Below are 19,203 nucleotides of genomic sequence, written 5' to 3'. Positions count from 1 at the left end.
AAAAATATTAGGTGTACAACTTTGCTTCCGCCGTTTTCCTATAGATGGCTTTAGCGGTAAGTGGTGGTCGAAATAAATAGATCATAAACGTCATACAACAAATTTGGGCATCTATCAACATAACCCCATAGAAACATTAGTCTGCGATTTGTGTCTGCATCATAAAGTTATTCTCGATTGAAAATGTCAGTTTACGAGCCAAATTCTCGTCATTTGCGAGAGGTTTTAATTTTTTGCTTCAATATGAAGAAATCTGCGGCTGAGACTCATCGAATGCTCTCAAATACTTATGGTGAGGCCGCTATTAGTGAAAGAACGGTGATTTTGACGTCCAAGGTCATGCTCTGTATTTGGGACCAGCTCTGCGTAGTGTATTATGAACTGTTAAAACCGACTGAAACAATCACAGGCGATCGGTATCGAACGCAATTGATGCGTTTGAGCCGAGCATTGAAAGACAAACGGCCGCAATACAACGAGAGACACGATAAAATGATTTTGCAGCATGACAATGCTCGACCCCATGTTGCGAAAGTGGTCAAGACATACTTGGAAACATTGAAATGGGAAGTCCTACCCCACCCGCCGTATTCTCTAGACGTTGCTCCCTCTGACTATCACTTGTTTCGATCAATGGCACACGGCCTGACCAACACTTCCGGTCTTATGAAGAAGTAAAAAATTGGATCGATTCGTGGATAGCCTCAAAAGATGACCAGTTTTTTCGACGCGGGATTCGTACGCTACCCGAAAGATGGGAGAAAGTAGTGGCCAGCGATGGACAATACTTTGAATCATAAATGTATAACCAGTTTTTTACAATAAAGCCTCGAATTTCGGAAAAAAAACGGCGGAAGCAAAGTTGTATACCTAATAATTAAAAGAATAATTTTCATATTATATTATTTCTTTTAGAAAAAATCAAGTTTAGAGAAATGCAAAAAAAATTGCTCATACGTAATTATAAATAAAATATTATATATAATTATGTGTGAGTAATTATTCTACATTTTTCCAAACTTGATTTTTTCTAAAAGAAATAATATAAAAATTATCCTTTTAATTATTTTTTATTCATTATTATTTTTCTTTCATTATTATTATTATTTTTCTCATCTTAAACAGTAATTTTATAAAAAAAGGAACACTGTAAGATCATTTATGGACATATTTCATATAATTATTATGTATGCTTAGATATATAGATATATTTATGTTCATGCATGAAAAATTTTGTACTAAGTTATATGTTTTTTTTTTCACTGACTATATCAAACTTGTATTCGTGCGGAATCTTTAATAAAGAAAAGAAAAAGAGAAAAAAATGATTTTGTACTCAAAATCGTACTTATACAAACATATATAAAATCATACTTAATATCTTATTAAGTTAAAATCTTTTACTTACAAAAAATCTGACTTAAAATCTTATATAATAAAATCTAATTATATACACAATAAGCGAAAAGTTCACGTTAACAGATTGTCAGTGAAACTCAAGCAAAATCTGTTATTTTGAACACTTTTTTAATAGAATATATTGTTTAAAGGTCCCAAAATGACAAATTCTATTCGCTTTCTATCAATTTATCATTATATTCCGTAACAAATTCTATTGGCATCATTTCTGTTGGCATTCTGCCGATAAAATTCGTAGTAGACATTTTGTAAAATCTATTTTTGACAGATTTGACTATCTGTTTAAATATCGCCCTAGATTTATTGAGGTATAAAAATTTCAATCTTCAATCAAATATATGTTCGAATTATAAATACAAATTTATCATACAATCAAAGGACAAATATAGATTTATTAAATTACAATATAATTATATTATTTTTATATTATAATAAAAATAATATAAAAAGTATGTATTAATAATAATATAAAAAGATTTTAAATAATTTAAGGAAATATAGAAAGGAATAATATTTAAAGAAATAAAATCTTTTTTTAATGTTTATTGATATCAAGATATTATATTATTATTTGATATAACATATTTTTATAAAAAAAAATTCAAAATTTTTCTCAAGAATCCAAAAAAACTGTTCTACTTTGCACAAGTTAGTTAAATAAATCATTTTAACAAATTATGCAATCAACTATACGCATATATGCGTACAAAATTAGTGGGGATGCGCATGCGTTGGAAAATCTTATAATCTGGGATGACTAATTGTTAAATCTGTAAATTATCGTTACTTGTTAGTGATAAAACAATCGCTCTTACCACGTAAAAGACTCGAATTCGATTATTATAAATAATTTTAGAAGGAAAGATATTAGTAACGTAGACACAAGTCTAAAAAATATAAATAAATCTAATTGAAATTGCGTTCCTAATAGAATGAAAACACAATAATAAAAATAATAATCTCAAATATCAAATCCAATAATAAATAGTGATACTTATTAACTAGTTAGAGCATAAACTATATAGAAAATAAAAAATAATTATTAGGATGTCGGGTGCCTACTATTACGCCCCTGATGCATAATAAAGACTTTGCTACGTATATATAAAATACAAAAGCATAACATGCGGTTCATTCATTTTACCTGCACCTTCTGCACTCGATTCGTCACCCTTTCTCTCTCTAATGGCCAAATAAATATTCATCTTCTTTCAAATGCAAAAAATTATATGGAATACAAATATAACAAACAGATTTGTATACAGATTTTTATCTTAACTGAGCAAATTCATAATATTTGATAATTTTAGAAAATATGTGCTGTATTTATAACAAATAAAATGCTTATGTTATGCTTTTGCACTTAAAATAATTTCGTGTGTAAAAATTTTGGTATAGACATGCATCTGTAGCAAAAATTGTCTTTAAACTTTAAATATAACCATTTCTTTTAAACCAATCGTTATTTCTTTCATGATACAGCTTTATTGTATAATTATAATTCTATCAACAATGAAAAAATAAAATGTTTGCATACTCAAAAACAGTTCTTGTACACTTTCTTTACCAAAAATATCAGCCTCACAGATTTCTACAGGAAAACTAGAAAAAATCCTACGGATGAGAATACGGATCTATAATATACGCGTATTATTGACACACATGTATGTATATTCAGGACGTCCACGCGTTGTTTCTTTTCTCTTTTAAACAATCGATGATTCGACACATACACTAGGTACTATTAAAGAAAGTCAATTAAAAGCTGACTCGAGACCAACAAGAACAATCATAAATGAACATTTACGACGAACAAAATAACGAACATATAAAAATGAGTCTTAACACCGATAAGGTACTATTAAAGACGGCCAGCCACGGGTAAATTTTCATGATCAAGTGAACTCGGAGGTAATTGAAGAGTACAGACATTATCGACCGTTTCAACCGTTCAATATTTAATAGACATCAGACTCTATTAGTCAATAATAGAGTATTAAATTTATGATTTATAATATTATATAAATACATAAATAGGCATACATATTTATAACCCAATAATATATCGTATGTGTTGCTACAAAACTATTTTTTTATAAGAATCACGAATAATAATGCATCTTCATAATCTTAAATGAAAATAGAATATTATCATGTCATAAATGTATCCAATGGACAAAATATTAGTAAAAAAAATAATATGCAAACAATGTTGGCAAATCGAACATAGTAATTGCAAGAGATATGCACATTTATATCTATGAAGTATCTATATTATCATTATGGATATTATCATTATGGATAATAAATTGAAAATTATTGATTAATCATTTAGATATTTTAATTTCATATTATCACTTTCTTTAATACATAAATATGATTTTTGATTCGTATCGAAAATATCAAGATGATGTCAAATGACTTTAACATCTTTAATAAGACGATTACTATGCTACTAGTATATATATTCGTATTTAAAAACTTTATAAAAATCGATATATAAAAATATATTTTATAGATTTCACAATTATATTAAAATATATATATTTAAAATGTTTAAAAGCGTAAAATATAATGAAATTCATTGGTTGAAACATTAATGTGAAACATTTGAATTACTTATTATAACTTTGTATTTTTTCAATTGATGCAATTTTTTATATTTACTTTTGTAAGAGAGATCTTCGAAAATTTTACATACATAAATTTATATTAAAGAACTTAACAAATTAGTCTCTTATAATTCGTCTTCTATAATAATTCGTCTCCTATAATAATTCGTCTTTTTAAAAATATATATACACTAATTATAAGTAATTTCTATTGAAAAAAAAGGGACAGTGTCTTTGCTGACTCATCTCGAACAGAGTCAGCAAATCAAAAAGGCTATTAATTTAAGAATCACTTAGCAAATAAAGATTTCCAGGTACTTATTTAAGAAAGTTCAGAACATCTTGAAAATTATTTCTGAAGTGTATAAAAACTTTTGCAGAAGTTCTATAAATAATTCAAATAAATTTATTTAATAAAATATTTTATTTCTTTTTATTTCTTTTAGAACAATTTTATTTCAAAAAAATTTGCAAATATAATTTACATATATTAATAAGAATTATTTCTAAGAAATTAATTACAAAAGTAATGAAAATGAGAAATATATTTCGATATGTATTTCAACAAAAGCTTGCAGAAAATAGAAATGATTTAAAATCGTGTTAAATAACTTTGTGGCATAGAGTCGTATGGCTGCTATGGGATTCAAATCCACTCAGACCACACATATCAAATTTTACTTGATCATCATTTTGATTACCAAGATAATGACTAATTATTAAGAGAATCTTTGCGATAATCTCTTCCGAGACCGTTCCATGGTAAAGTATTTCTTCCACCTTGAGCTATTCGGAATTAAAAACTGTAGGTCCCATATATCAGTGAATATCAGATGCAGAAGAGATTACGACTGACAAAAGACAACGCACTGAGAAAGAGAAATAATTTTTTAATGCTATTAGTTCATCAGGTGATCACAGATTCGGTTCAGAAGAAACCACATTATTGGAACTTCCGGATTGGTAAGAATATACAGAAAGCGATGGTGAAATAGCAGAATAGGCCGTGGATATAGGCGATCTTTGAGGAATCGAATCTTTGTATTTCCCTAATTCTGCTTCTATAAGAATCTCATTAATGTAATGTTTAGCCATTATACGTGAATAATTATCTAATTTCTTCAGTGTCAGTGCCACGTATTCACCATAAGTCTCATTTTCATCTCGTTGACATTCTTTTTCTGCAACAGTAGCTTTTAAAATATACATTTCACTTGGCTTATCTTCATTAATCTTTCTTTTCTTTGGGTTATTTAATTCTGGAGAATAAAACATTTTCAAATGTTTTCTTCGCAACGAGGTATTATGCAATCGTACACTTCTCTCTGGTTCGTGTAATGTAGCTTCTACTTTCGGACATGTTATGTCTGTTTCATTAATACCTTCTTGATCCTTAAGGTCACTACTTTCTTCCTGTCGACATGTTTCAGAAGTCTGAAATAACGACAACATTACCATATATTATACATTATGACTTGTATTCAAAACACGCTTACAATGTTAGCACTTGCATAACGTAAAATATACCAACATACTATAACTTTACGTTATGCAGATTATAGAATTTTAAAGATAAAAGCGCGTTGTGAATACGGGCCTATAATTATTTTGATATAATTTATTTAGTAATTATTTTGATAAGTTATATTACCAAAAATTGTAATTATATTTAGCAGTATTTATATATAATTAATTTTAAATTTTAGATATAAAATTTTGTGACTGAATATATAATTTGAAGAGCAGAATGAACAAATAATAATATGGTTCGAAGGAAAAACAATACTGGAAACTAAAGTTTATTTTTTCTAAAAAAAAAAAGTAGTTTATGAAAATTCATAATCTATTTTAAAAAGAGAAAATATACTAAAATTGAACATTAATTTTACTTTCAAAATTAAAATTAAAAGAAATTTATAAAATGTATGTTTATTTTACCTCAGAAATATTTCTTATTCCTCTTGGTTTATAATGATCCCCCAAGAATGTCATTGCACGATATGCAAACCATTTTGACGATACTTTTTTCTCAGTTCCTTTTGCAGAATCAATCATCTTAATTCTCTCTCTTCTGTATGACGCCTAGAAAAAGTACTCATAGATTCATTATCAATAATTAAAGACTCATGTTGAACTCATCGAATATAAAATAATTACGCAATAATTCTCAAAGTTATAATTACTTTTTGCAATAAAATACTGGTATATAAAAAACAAATATATTTGTTTACCTGTAACGAAAGCCATTTCTTTTTAACATCTAGTATTGTTGTACAGAATTTGTTGGCAAGATTTTCCCATGTCTCATTTTTTTTCCTACTAATTTTATAATATGGATCTGAAGAATCCCATAAAATCGGTAAGCTTTCAATTTCATTAATAAATAATAAAGCTTTATCGTTTGGCCATTCCATTACACTTCACTAACACTTCATAATATATTTATTATTATTATTATAAATTATAATTTTTTTTATTATTATATATATATATATGTGTGTGTGTATGATATATTTGTATTATGTCTATTTAATAAAACGTAAGACTTCAATGAAGGTCGAATTTTACGAATGTCTCGACTGAGAAAATGTTAATCTATTCAGACTGATCAAACATGAACGATCACGAACAAGTGCTTTTCTCTTTTCTACTATAAATTTCCGTTCTATTGGGATAAAGTATCATGGTTTATGACAAGATTTAATAACACAATATATTGCTGAATTGCATTGGATTTGTTTTTGGATAATTATGCGTTTATTAAAGTGGATTAATGTTTCCTTTCAAAAAGATCCCGTTGTGATATTAGGGAATCGTATCCGTGTCTTCTACTTAACAAACACTTTACCATTAATAATAGGTAACAATAAGTTCTTTCTTCACTGAATGCTTTTCCTTTGATAAATATATCGACAAGAAAGACAGAAGGTATTCGTCGATATTCATTTGATGAAACGATACTCGTTTGTACTGACAATATCAGTCGCACTCAAGTTCGTTCGTAATTCTTCATTCGTGCTTGTTCGCGTTCGCTTCTGCTCGATTTAGGCTACTTGGAACAGTACCAAAAGTTGGAACAGACTGATAAAGTATTTATTAATGAGTCCAATCCTGAGAAAATTTTTGATTATCAAGCGAATCCGATAGATCTGATAATAATATTCCATTTTTATTTATAAAATTGCACTTCTATTGGTATCATCCGCGTTCCGTCATTCATACAACATCGACTAATAATCAATAGAAAAAGATGCTATTTGTATATGCTTATTTACACAGCATTTAATAATGAATGAATAATTGTGATAATAAATCAATAAATAAATATATATATATATAAATAAAATTGTTTAATTCTAATCATATCAACTAATCGATAGGGTTTTTAGAGCCTTATTCTCAGGCCCATTAGACTCATTTGACGATCATTAAAATTCACTTAGGGCTGACTGCTGCTGAATAAACTTTTTATATTGACAAGAGAGAGACATATCATTATTTATTCTATACATATCATGCATTGATAAGAAATTATATATCCACCAATAAGATGTTATTAAAAGACAAGTTTGAAGCCAAGTGAATGAGCGCGAATGAATACAAATGGACTACGAATTTGATTCGATGAGTGCGATAATCATGAGTACGAACTACGAGTGAGTCCAAATGTACACGAGATGTTAGATAGTTTAGCAAAAGAATAGATAAAGAACTTAAGATTTCTCATTTCTTTTTTTTTCTTTTCACATGTATTTAAATAGAAAAAAAATGAATGATAAATTTCAAAAATAAAGATTATTTGATGTAAAAGCATTCGTCTCATTAATATTCATTTCTACCAATATAAAACCAATGTAATATTCATTTTTATTAAGATTAACTAATCTCAGTTTAATTTACTTTTTACTTTTTTCCAATTAAAAAAAGATAAGAAGTAAATTAAACAGAGATTTAAAAAGTTACTCTATATACATATATTGATAAAAATAAACATACTTTTAAAAAAAGAAATATATTTTCGCGTGTATTTATTGGGGCTTTCTTGACAATTTTTTATGGAAATTTTTTATGCAATTATAAAAATGTACTAATCATTAATGCGTGTGTATGCATGCGTGCGTGCGTGCGTGCGTGCGTGCGTGCGTGCGTGCGTGCGTGCGCGCGCGCGCGCGCGCGCGTGTGTGTGTTACATTTTTTATAATAAAGATTATAAAGAGATTATTGCTTCCATATAGATATTTACTGAAAAGTACACTAATTCTCTCCTTAGATCTTAAAATTTTAATAGTAATGAAAAACCCAAACATTTGCTGATGAATATCTTTTTGTTGATATATCAAACAAACATTTTTGTTAATATTAATATTTCGTGAGTTCTCTCTTTTTAACTTTGTTCAGATTTATCAGAAATCTTATAAAAATAAATTTTTCAATATTCACTTACGAAATATAAAATAGCAACAAATTAATATTATATGGCAATGGTTCAGTTATACAAAACACTTATATAATTACATCAATTTGTTATTATCACAAGTCATACTTATCAATACTTAAAATATCGATAAACGTTGATAATAGAATATTTATAGGACACTTTTGGCTTATTCTTTTTTTTCATATCAATATTTATGTATTATAAAACAAATAAATGTTTATTATGCAGGAAGAGCAAAAGGTGTTGAATTGAGTTATAGGAAATACAGTTAAAAATATAACAAGTCGTTTCTCAAAATGTAGCAAATCTAATTGCCGTCCATACATGTACTTGTATATATCGTTATCTCGGAGTATTATCAAAACATAGAAAGCAATATAGTATAGGAAAAATACTCCATAAAACTTTCTTTTTTTTTCCTTAAAGTCAAAAAGGCTACACATAAATCCAAGTTTAAAATACAGTTGTATCTTATAGGACATAATTCTAGTTATTTCATTTTTATACAAAATCGAATCGTCTTTTAAAATGTCTTAAATAAAAAAAAAGAAAAAAGTAGAAATTTGAATAATCTTTTAGAAATTTCTAAATAAAAAAATACATTGCACTGCATATTATAGTATACAATTTGCGTTCTTTATGACCGAGCAATTCATGGCGTCACTAAATTATAAATCTAATCGTAAGTCTCTTATTATATTTACATTCTATAAGTCATTTACCATAACCTTGCAATAGCCTTGCAAGCCTCTGGGTGCTTTTCAATTGCTTAACACATTTTAATACTAACATACACTGTTAGAAATGTAACCACTTCCTTTACATGTAAATGAAAAGGATGGTTATGAACGAAAAAGTAATGAATGATTTAACTGAAAATTAAGTTACAGTAATTATTTAAATGTAATGAACGTGTACATTAAATTTTCATGAAAAATACATTAAATTTAATGTAATGTCATGAAATTAAGTTCAAATTATATAAATTTCATTAAATTTTAATTTAAGAACATTTCTAACAGTATACACTGTAATGCACGAAATGTATAAATCGATTAGAACAGAATGTGTACGCTGTGTAATTTCAATTGGTTTCAGATAGAATTAGATTAAATTTATCTTTTACTGTCTTCATTGAATGAAAAAAAGCAAAAATGCCAATCACTTCAACCTTATTTATAACCGCGATTAATAATATGTAATGGTTACTAGAAAACACAAGCTTGCACAACTGGCTAGTAGCCTTCTGGCTGAGTATGGATGTTGTATTGACGATTACATCAATTACTTGAATGGAACGTAACTTGTGTCATCGTGTACATGAAAGTGTCTAGTGATTTTACAATTGGAAAACACCCTTTGGATATACCCATTCGTAATAAAAAAAAGTCCAATCAATCACTTGATTAGCATTAATCAATATTAATGCATTGATTCGGAAAACTCTAACTTTATACAAATAACAGTTCGATTGCAAACCATTGCTTGTTCGCGATTGATAGGGAGGATCAAGCCAAACTTAAATACCCAAGCGACTGAAAACATCTGCCCTTTTGACATGTGTCACTGTTGCCACTTTACTGAAAGTCACTTGTTTGGCAGTGGTTGTGCCCAAGCGTGCTTTGGCTGGTATTGAGACAAGACGTTCTGAAGCTGCAATAATAAAATCAAGAAAAATCATTCCCTTTTACACAATTACCTACTGGTAAAATTTAACATATACAAACCTAACTTGCCAGATGTGACTGTAGATATTTTTTTTGAAATACCTTCAATATTTGATTTAACATTAGGTACTTCCTTTTTCAGTTTTAGTATACGACTTGTATTATTCAAAGTAATCTTCTTATTAACTTCGTGATCGGCATGCATAGTGCCGGTAATTTTAGGCATGACTCTCTTTGTCGTTATAATTGACGTGCGTACGCTAGGTGATGTTCGATTTTTCAGTATGCCTAGCGTATTGGTAATACTTGATCCATTCTTAAGTATTCCTGCAGTAGTTGTCTGATCCTTCTTATCATCTATGTCACCAAGACGCTTAAAAACACTAGTAGATCTCTTAAATACTTCTTTACTAACTCCAGTAATATTGAAAGTAGGCGTCGTGTCAACTAAATTAGTTGTGCTTGTGACCGAGCTATCGCCTAATCTATCAAATACTGTTCGTTTTTGTTCAACAGGTTTTTTAAGTATCTGAGTTCTTACTATTGCCTTCGGTGTTGCGACAGTGTATTCAATATTATCTTCACTACCATTTGTCGTTTTTACTTTCTTCTCTGAAATATTCCAGTTATCTTCATCATTGTCTTCATCATTGTCTTCTTCCGATGCCAGTTTTCTTTTGACAGATATCGGCTTTTGATTAACAGCATTAGTGGTAACTGGGGCAGAAATTGGCTTCCTTATAGTCAAAATCTTTTTTGTTGCAGATAAAGATTTAACTATCTTCTTTGTAGAGTCTGTTTTAGATGTTGCTAAAACCATAGTCTTATTTCCAATTTCCTTGCTTCCTTTTTTCATAATAGGTTTTGATACAGAAACCTTTGGAGTTGGAAGTGTGTCTTCTGAATCAACTAAAAATCTCTCGCAGGTTGTTTCTTCTACTACTTTCTTGGCATATCTCAAAATAGCAATCATATCGCCCATTAATGTGATACCCATTTCTTTGAGACTAGGTTTATCCAAGTCTGGCAACATATCTGGTTTGATGCGATTGTTTGAGAACACAACTGCATGCTTAGTGGCCACATCTTGAGAAAATCCAGCCCCTTTGAAAAACTTTACCCAATAAGCTATAAAAAAATTGATATACAATTATATGTTAAAGAAGTAAAAGGAAAAGTAAAACCTGTAAAAGTTATTTTAAGTTCTCAAATTTACAAACATCATAAATGTAACTTTTAAATTACAAGATCATTTAGTACGAATAAAAGATGACATTATTTATTATTTATGCGTTTTTCAACCGTTATAAATTAATAATTTGAAAATTAATAATTTTAAAATTGCAAATTTGAAAGATCGTTATAAAATAAATTCACAACTCACCTGACAAGGATGCAGCCATTTTAACAATTGAAGTATAAGATAAATTTTGTCTTGTACTTTTCGCAATAATTGATTAAGTCGAGAAACCGGACTTTTTTTCTTCAAGAATATATCTCTGCCCACTTTTTGTGCATTTTGCAAAGAGCCGCCACAATTAAGATTCAAGTTACAATCATCCGAAATTATAATCGGATCAAAAGAACAGATGCATGAAAGATTCTACGAATTAACGATCTCTAATTATGCCAATTCTAAATCGGCTCTTTCTGGCTCTATTTTATACAATGTCGAGAGAAATTATTAATAAACACAAGAATTTCTCTGGGGCTCCACTATGCCTATATATGTATACACCGATTACGCGGTTGTGTACATATGTACCAAATACGAATTCAAGCACACACACACACACACACACACACACACACACACACACACACACACACACAAGTATATAAACGAAAGCATATATCAAGCGATATACAAGATAAGAACAGAGAAGGATATTCAGAATCCTTGATCGCAAAACATGATAGAATAGGAAGTAATGAAGTAACCAATCACCTCCCGACGATGCAATAGATAACTAAAGGCTTAAACACAATAGACACAGGCAATAGTGAATAACGAGCCGTCCAATCAGAGCTCTGGTGTATAAATTCGATATTATATCTCAGAGCTCTGATTGGACAGCTTATTATTCTCTGTTTCGTGTGTCTTTTTCCCATTGTGTTTAAGCCTTTATGTGGGCTCCTGCCCACTGGACGCGGAAATGTTTGTCGCGCAGCAATGAGACGCAGCACAGACTTTTACATAACGCATAATGCATAAGCGAAACAACTAATCAGAACCTTCCCTTTCTTTCCATTCCATAGAAAAGAAGAATTAGTTGATTCTCGTATGCATTATGCGTTATGCAAGAGTCTGTGCTGCGGCCATAAACACATTATAAGTTGCAAACTTATTGACTAACACATCACATTTTGTCGCGCGACAAGAGTTTCCACGTCCAGTGTGCAGAAATCATTAGGGCTGCCGCACATAAAATTCCATAACAGAATGCATAAGATGTAAACTTAAGCTAATGAATCAATCAGGATACTGTTTTAGATTACGTAATCTAACAGAAATTGAAATAACAGTAAGAGCCATTCCACACAAACTTGCAGAGCCGCATAACCATATGCGGGAAGCACAGATTATTTTCTTAAACACAGATTCATTTTCTTATGTATTAAGCTTCTACATTAGTTGCAAGCTGATCGCAAGTTTGTTGCGACAGCCAATATGAAGCGTTGATTTCAAAATGCAAGCTTCAGATTAGCTTGCAATCAGCTTGCAACTAATGTACAATACTTGCAATTACATTTTTGTTATAAAGGCAAACATAAAATATGATTGGATAATTTTCTGTATGCGTATGTTTATTCGGCTATGCAAGTTTGTGTGGAATGATCCTAAGACGGGGAAACACAGACTCTTGCATGTGGATATATCCTTAAGCGGGAAGCACAGCATCTTGCATAATGCATAACAGATAAGATATAAGAAAACTAACCAATCAGAATTCTTTATTTTATGGAAAGGAAAGAAACAAAGGACTTTAATTGTACATTTTCTTATGCATCTATGCTTCCCCCTTATAGCCATTATATAATAAACCATTAGTCAGAAGTTAGAAATTGACGACTGTAATTGATCAATTTCCAGCTTCTAACTTCTGATTTATGACTAATGGCTTATTGTTAGACTGGGAAAACAGATTCATGCATAACGCATAATGAATAGTGGATAAAGGAATCATCTAATCAAAATTCTCCTTTTCCATGAAATGGGAAGAAAAGAAAGATTTTGATTGGTTGATTCGTTTATACACTATGCATTAAAAAAATTTTATTCACTTAATTAATTGCAATTTTTATTAATTTGCTTATCTTTTTAGCTTATGTATTGAATCCAAGCATTTTAATCAATGAATTCCATTAAAAATTAATAATTTATAATTTCCTGTTTTTCCACTTTTCCGCTCAAATTGTAGCATTGTTTCTCGGGAGCTACTCTGAATGAATCGTACTTGAAATATAGGATTCACATTTACTACGTACGACATCTAATATTCATATTATAGTGTGAATTCCTACATTTTAAGTACGCTAGATTTATTCGGAGCGATCCCGAGTTCCCGAAGGTTTGTTCGCATTGCAAGCTCGATGTTCTAACATGCTCCTACCAGAGCTCCTACTCACTTTATTAAGTGCGTTGGAATGAGTAAGAGTTATAGTAGGAACATATTACATGTTGAAGTATGCGAAGCAAACAAACCTCGAGAGACAAAACAAACAATGCTTATGTTCCATGTAGGCTGTAGTCAAAGTTTCGCTACAAACGTTTTAAATCATTTAATGGACCAATTAGAAGAAAGAATTTTAAATTGACCAATTAAAAAACGCTTCATTTGCAGCATCGCGTTGACCATACCCTTTATTTTCTAATATTACGGATACAGTTTTTTGATCAGTTGCAAAATTCTTTCTTCTAATTGGTCCATTAAACGTTTCAAAGCATTTGTAGCGAGACTTTGACCATAGCTAAAAACAAGCGAAACAGAACGTAGAAAGGCGGGAAATTTAGTAAAGTTTAGTTAATTTTATCTTTCGTGTTTCCGCATTTCCGCGTTTCATGTATTCGCATCCTAATGTTTGCGAACGTTGCAGACGTTAAGTGGAACGTACCCAAGAGATTCTAGGAGTGCTTTCCAGCAAGAAACACAGTCAGAAACTGTAACACAGTGAATCGTTTTATCCTTGTTTAACGTAGGCAAACAACAAGGACATAATGATTTATTGTGTTACATTGTGTCTGCGTCCTTGCTGGAAAGCACCCTACCTCAAGGGATGTGTTCCGAGTTTCGCATGAAGCGCATGATGCATCATTTATCCTTGTTGTTCATCAAATAAAGAAGGATAAAACAATAAATCATGCGTTTCATGCGTAACTTGAAATGCATTCTATGATTAAGCTGTAGGTAAAAAAATTAAAGGTTATGTCTAATATATGATTAAATAAATGTTACATATAATAATTAAGTAAATATTAAGTGATATAAGTAAAAATGAGTCAAAACAAAGTAAAAGTACGTAAAAAACTCGAATGTGTTGACTTGCAAACCAAGTTATGGGCTTTACATGAAGTGAGCCAAGGTACCCCAATGAATGTTGTTGCCGAAAAAATTAATGTTCATAAAACAACAATAAAAAATTGGATAAAAAGTAGAGATTCTTTCCGACAATGGCAAAAAACTAGCAATGAAGAAGGAAAAGGTAAAAAAAGAATGAAAAGTCCAATTCATACTTCAATCGACAAAGCTACATGGTTATGGTTCCAAGAACGCAGTGCTACAGATTTTCCAATAAGTGGTCCAACAGTAAAAATGCAGGCAATGAAATTTTGGAAAATGTTTGGCGGTGAAAGTATTTTTAAAGCAAGCAATGGATGGCTTGATAAGTGGAAAGTACGCCACAAAATTAGAACTGATTTTACTACCGGTATGTCTTCTTTAGATAGTGAAGGTGCTGAAAAATATAAGACAATTTTTTTGGATATAATAAAAAATGAAGATTTGACACCACATCAAGTTTTCAATTGCGATGCAACGGGGTTGAATTATAAACAAATTCCAAAAAAAACATATGGTGATACTAACAATGAGTTAGCAGGATTTAAAATTAAAAAAAAACGAGTAACTATCATGATTTGCAGTAATGCAAGTGGCACATTAAAATTACCATTAGTGTTAATAGGGAAAGATGCCAAATTATGTGGTTTTAAAAGCTTAACTGTTCGGCCGGTAGTGTATAAAAGCCAAAAAAATACTTGGTTGACAGCATCATTGTTTGAGGAATGGTTTAAGGAACAATTTGTGCCACAAGTACAAAGTTTTTTGAAGAACATGGAATTACCACCCAAAGCAGTATTGTTCATGGACAATCGTGATGGACATTTAAAAAATTTATGGCATAATGAAATTAGAGTTGAATTTTTTCCCCCTAATATATCGCTTTTAATACAACCCATGGATGTAGGGGTTCTTCAAAATCTCAAGACTTTATATCGAACCAGTGTAATGTCTTTTTTTATCGATCAGTTCAATATTGGAACTAATCTATCAGTAGCTATGAAGAAACTTAGTATTAGAAATGTCATTTTTTGGATTACTACAGCTTGGAATAAAGTCAATAAATCTACAATATCAGAATCATGGAAAGCAGTAAGTAAAAAAATGTTTTAATTTTTCAACTAATGCATACTTCTTATTATTTATGTTTAATAACTAATGCATACTTTCAGTTATGGCCAGATATTTTACAAGTTCTTGCACCTAATGATGACATTGAAATTGTTGATGATGTTTGCTACGAATTGAGAGGTTATGAAGATCTCACTATTCATTTTCACAATTTTTTAAAAGATCAGCTTGGTACAACCGTAGAATTAATTACTGTTCAAGACTGGCTGAACTCCCAGAGAGTTATGAGTGAAGACGAATGTTTAACTGACTCACAAATAGTGCAAATAATAAAAGAAGAAGAAGAAGCAATAGAAGAAGAAAGAAAAGGAATACAGCGAAGAATAACAGCAGTACTACAGAATAAAATAAGAAGACTACAGAATAAAGATGATACAGCAGTAACAGAAGAAGAAGAAAATAAGAGAAATAAGAAAAGGAAAACAAAATCAGGAAAAGGAGAAGCAGACTCAGAAGACGTAAGTTTTTTTTATAAGTAACAATAATCTAGATGGATTCATTATTCTTTTAATTATTTTCAGTTATGTGAAATGCTTGAAGATTCCATTCAAAAAGTGCAAATGTGTTTGGATACAGTGATTAGACATTGCAACGGAAATTCCCGCTACACTCAACAAAATTTAACCAATTTATATGAGATTAAAAATATTTTAAGGAATGAATCTTAAAAGCCAAAGATAAAATTAATTTTTAATTTTATATAGAATTATAGGTTTTGAAAATTCTATTTAAATTATTTATGCTTTTTAAATTATTTAGTCTATAAATAGGATAATTCAAAATGGTTGTGATATTATAATTCAAAATCAACAATTTTCTTTTTTTCGTACTAAAAAAAGTTTTAATTTCAAATTATATATTTATTATTATCATATTGAGTGAATATTCCTTACTGATATTCTTTGCATAATCTATAATATAATTTTATTGCATTCAAATATTTAATTTTTTTTTATACTTTTTTGTATACTTTTAATAATATTTTTTATTAAATTTATAAATTATACTTGTGAACTTTTATTCACTTTAATGTAATAAATTAATAAATAATATTTCGGACATTTATTTTTAATTCTATTCCTATAATTTTTTCTTATTTATTTTTCTATTTAAGTTTTAATTCAAATTATTTTTCATCATTTGATTATTTTTCTTACTATAGTAAATGTTATTAAAATTTTTTTTGTTACGACTTCAGCAGCGTCAAAGCCCTATGTATTCAACCTTTCACGGGAATAGAGCAAAGGCCCCTATTATGAGATACCGAATTTATTTTGAATAAATGCTAAAAGTCTATAGGCAGAATTAATTTAAAAAAATAATAGATCATTTTGAAGGGAATTTAGCTTTAAGATATCATTACATAAAAATTTAATTCAAATTCCATTTTTTTTTTAAATTAAAGAATGTGAAAAAGGAGCAAATCATAAAGTTAAAAAAATGCTCCTAATATGAGATGCTTCGAGAAATCGATAGTAAAACGAAAAGTATATCAGTATTGCAATTAAAAAACTTTATTTAATGTTTCTAAAATACAAACAAATACAGCGTGCGAAAAATGAGCATGAGATAGATTACATCCTCGTTTTCAAATAGTTTGAATCATGCATCGCAGATATAAGCATTTGACGTTCATTCCAGTTGTCTTTTTTATTATTGTACAATAACATTTATACTTTAGCGATTTTCACTATAACATAGGACCATTAGTTACTTCATATTAGGAACTATAAGGTGATACCCTTGGTATCTCATATTATGATTTCCACACCTTATGATTTTACGATCATCAAATCTAACTTCTGTAATTAAACAATTCAACATATCCCATATTTTTCTATTATCTTACTTATCATTACATGAAGAATTTATTGCCAAATATTTATTTATTAAATAATAAACAAGGTTTAAATGCTTTCATTTTAATGAAACTTGAAGACATCCAAATTCTAAAATCTTGTTTTACATTGATTACAGGCATGATCTAATAATGAATTATCTACTAAATAGTTTTTTCAATCCAAGAGTAACAAATTAATGATGAAACCAATAGATAGCGTTTATTAGTTTAGCAGAAACGCTGCTATCTCATATTATGCGCTTATCTCATAATAGGCGACTTTCCTCTACTAATTACATACATGTACGACTAAAAACTCTTAAGAGAGAGTCTGGCAAAATAATATTCAAGTTTTGATTGATTCAGCTATTATGTGACAAAATTTGTATCTTTGTTTAACGTTCGGTAAATGACAAGGATGAAATGATCAGTTTGTCCCATCATGGAGGACATTTGCCAGATTCTCCCTAGAAAATTTCTGTAGGTGCATTCAGTATTGCAAATCGGAAGCGTCCGTTTGCTCTTTTACCTCGAAAATTGTTGACAACTCGCATCTATCTGCTACATGTCATCTCATCTGCGTTCGGTATTAATATTTCTAGAGCCAATCGAGTTGCTCGATCCACTCCGGATTCAAAGACTGAACTCGCAAAGCGAATACAGATTTTCGCGCTTAAATTAAATTCATAATCTATATATTTATGATAATGTATCTAATTGATTCGTTAACACATATCATTCATCTCTTTTAATACTTCTATTTTACAATAGAAGAATATGTATTTGAACTATTATAATGTCTGAGTTTACAAACGCTCAAACAAATGCTATCAAATAGAAATTGATAGAGTACAACATTATGTATAATATTTAATGAGGAAAGTAAGTTTTTAATTCTTTTCTTCTTTATAAATTTGAAGTTATTTGAAAACAAAGAATTTGCTAGTTAATTTTTAAATCAAAGCTTATGTTGCGCATATAGAATGAAATAAAATCAAACTGCATTAATATTTTAAAGACTAACGAATATAAATCAAGTGATATAACTTATAAATTGCTGAAATTTATTTTGCAATGTAGTATTTTTTTTAAGAAAATACACCTTGCATATGAGTCTGCTACATTCATGTAAGGGTGCCATCCTATGTACATGGAATTGGAACGTCGGAACGGATTTCTTACTAGAAATGAGTTCATTAGCATTCCGTTCCGTAAGAAATTTCTCTACTATATCAGAACTATCAGAATCATGGCCAGAACGGTAGAGACGATACGGAATCAATAGAATGTCATGTCGATTGCGGGCTATATCAATCCAGCTATTATTGATGGTTGAGAATTTGATAATTTTGAAGAAGAAAATTAATAATAATTCTTATTTTTCAATACGATATATTCTGTTTTTTATATATATATATATATATATATATATATATATATATAATAATATACTACCTAACTACTACTATATATACTACTATTACTTAATACTACGTATAGTACTTATAAGTAATAAGTAAACTTACTTACACTACGT

At 29.3% G+C, this 19,203-nt stretch overlaps 3 protein-coding genes across 3 annotated transcripts; 1 reads left to right on the top strand and 2 right to left on the bottom strand.

The window, feature by feature from the left end:
- Positions 1–4,442: 4,442 nt before the first annotated feature.
- Positions 4,443–6,445, bottom strand: LOC105627733. Its single transcript, XM_012209012.1, has 3 exons — positions 6,263–6,445; positions 5,970–6,113; positions 4,443–5,465 (listed from the first exon to the last, which is right to left on the bottom strand). The coding sequence occupies exons 1-3, from the start codon at positions 6,443–6,445 to the stop codon at positions 4,947–4,949; spliced, it is 846 nt and encodes a 281-aa protein (XP_012064402.1). The 3' UTR covers positions 4,443–4,946.
- A 3,543-nt stretch (positions 6,446–9,988) lies between these two features.
- Positions 9,989–11,539, bottom strand: LOC105627732 (uncharacterized protein C19orf47). The gene is made up of 3 exons (XM_012209011.1): positions 11,521–11,539; positions 10,197–11,264; positions 9,989–10,122 (listed from the first exon to the last, which is right to left on the bottom strand). Exons 1-3 carry the CDS (start codon positions 11,537–11,539, stop codon positions 9,989–9,991), a joined length of 1,221 nt encoding a protein of 406 aa, XP_012064401.1.
- A 3,093-nt stretch (positions 11,540–14,632) lies between these two features.
- On the top strand, positions 14,633–16,494 carry LOC105627872 (jerky protein homolog-like). Its single transcript, XM_012209148.1, has 4 exons — positions 14,633–15,787; positions 15,868–16,086; positions 16,144–16,284; positions 16,348–16,494. The coding sequence occupies exons 1-4, from the start codon at positions 14,633–14,635 to the stop codon at positions 16,492–16,494; spliced, it is 1,662 nt and encodes a 553-aa protein (XP_012064538.1).
- Positions 16,495–19,203: the final 2,709 nt, after the last annotated feature.

The sequence above is a fragment of the Atta cephalotes genome, assembly GCF_000143395.1.
Source record: "Atta cephalotes unplaced genomic scaffold scaffold00010, whole genome shotgun sequence".
Taxonomy (NCBI): Eukaryota; Metazoa; Arthropoda; class Insecta; order Hymenoptera; family Formicidae; genus Atta; species Atta cephalotes.
This window is presented reverse-complemented; position numbering and strand designations above follow the sequence as displayed.

Excerpts from the sequence above, each read along its gene's own strand:
- LOC105627733 (XM_012209012.1), bottom strand. The coding sequence starts at position 6,445 with ATGGAATGGCCAAACGATAAAGCTTTATTATTTATTAATGAAATTGAA. Across the intron at positions 6,114-6,262 it reads AGAAATGGCTTTCGTTACAG|GCGTCATACAGAAGAGAGAG; the intron begins GTAAACAAATAT and ends TACTTTTTCTAG. Across the intron at positions 5,466-5,969 it reads GAATAAGAAATATTTCTGAG|ACTTCTGAAACATGTCGACA; the intron begins GTAAAATAAACA and ends TCGTTATTTCAG.
- LOC105627732 (XM_012209011.1), bottom strand. Across the intron at positions 10,123-10,196 it reads AGTCACATCTGGCAAGTTAG|CTTCAGAACGTCTTGTCTCA; the intron begins GTTTGTATATGT and ends TTATTATTGCAG.
- LOC105627872 (XM_012209148.1), top strand. The coding sequence starts at position 14,633 with ATGAGTCAAAACAAAGTAAAAGTACGTAAAAAACTCGAATGTGTTGAC. Across the intron at positions 15,788-15,867 it reads TATCAGAATCATGGAAAGCA|TTATGGCCAGATATTTTACA; the intron begins GTAAGTAAAAAA and ends GCATACTTTCAG. Across the intron at positions 16,285-16,347 it reads GAGAAGCAGACTCAGAAGAC|TTATGTGAAATGCTTGAAGA; the intron begins GTAAGTTTTTTT and ends AATTATTTTCAG.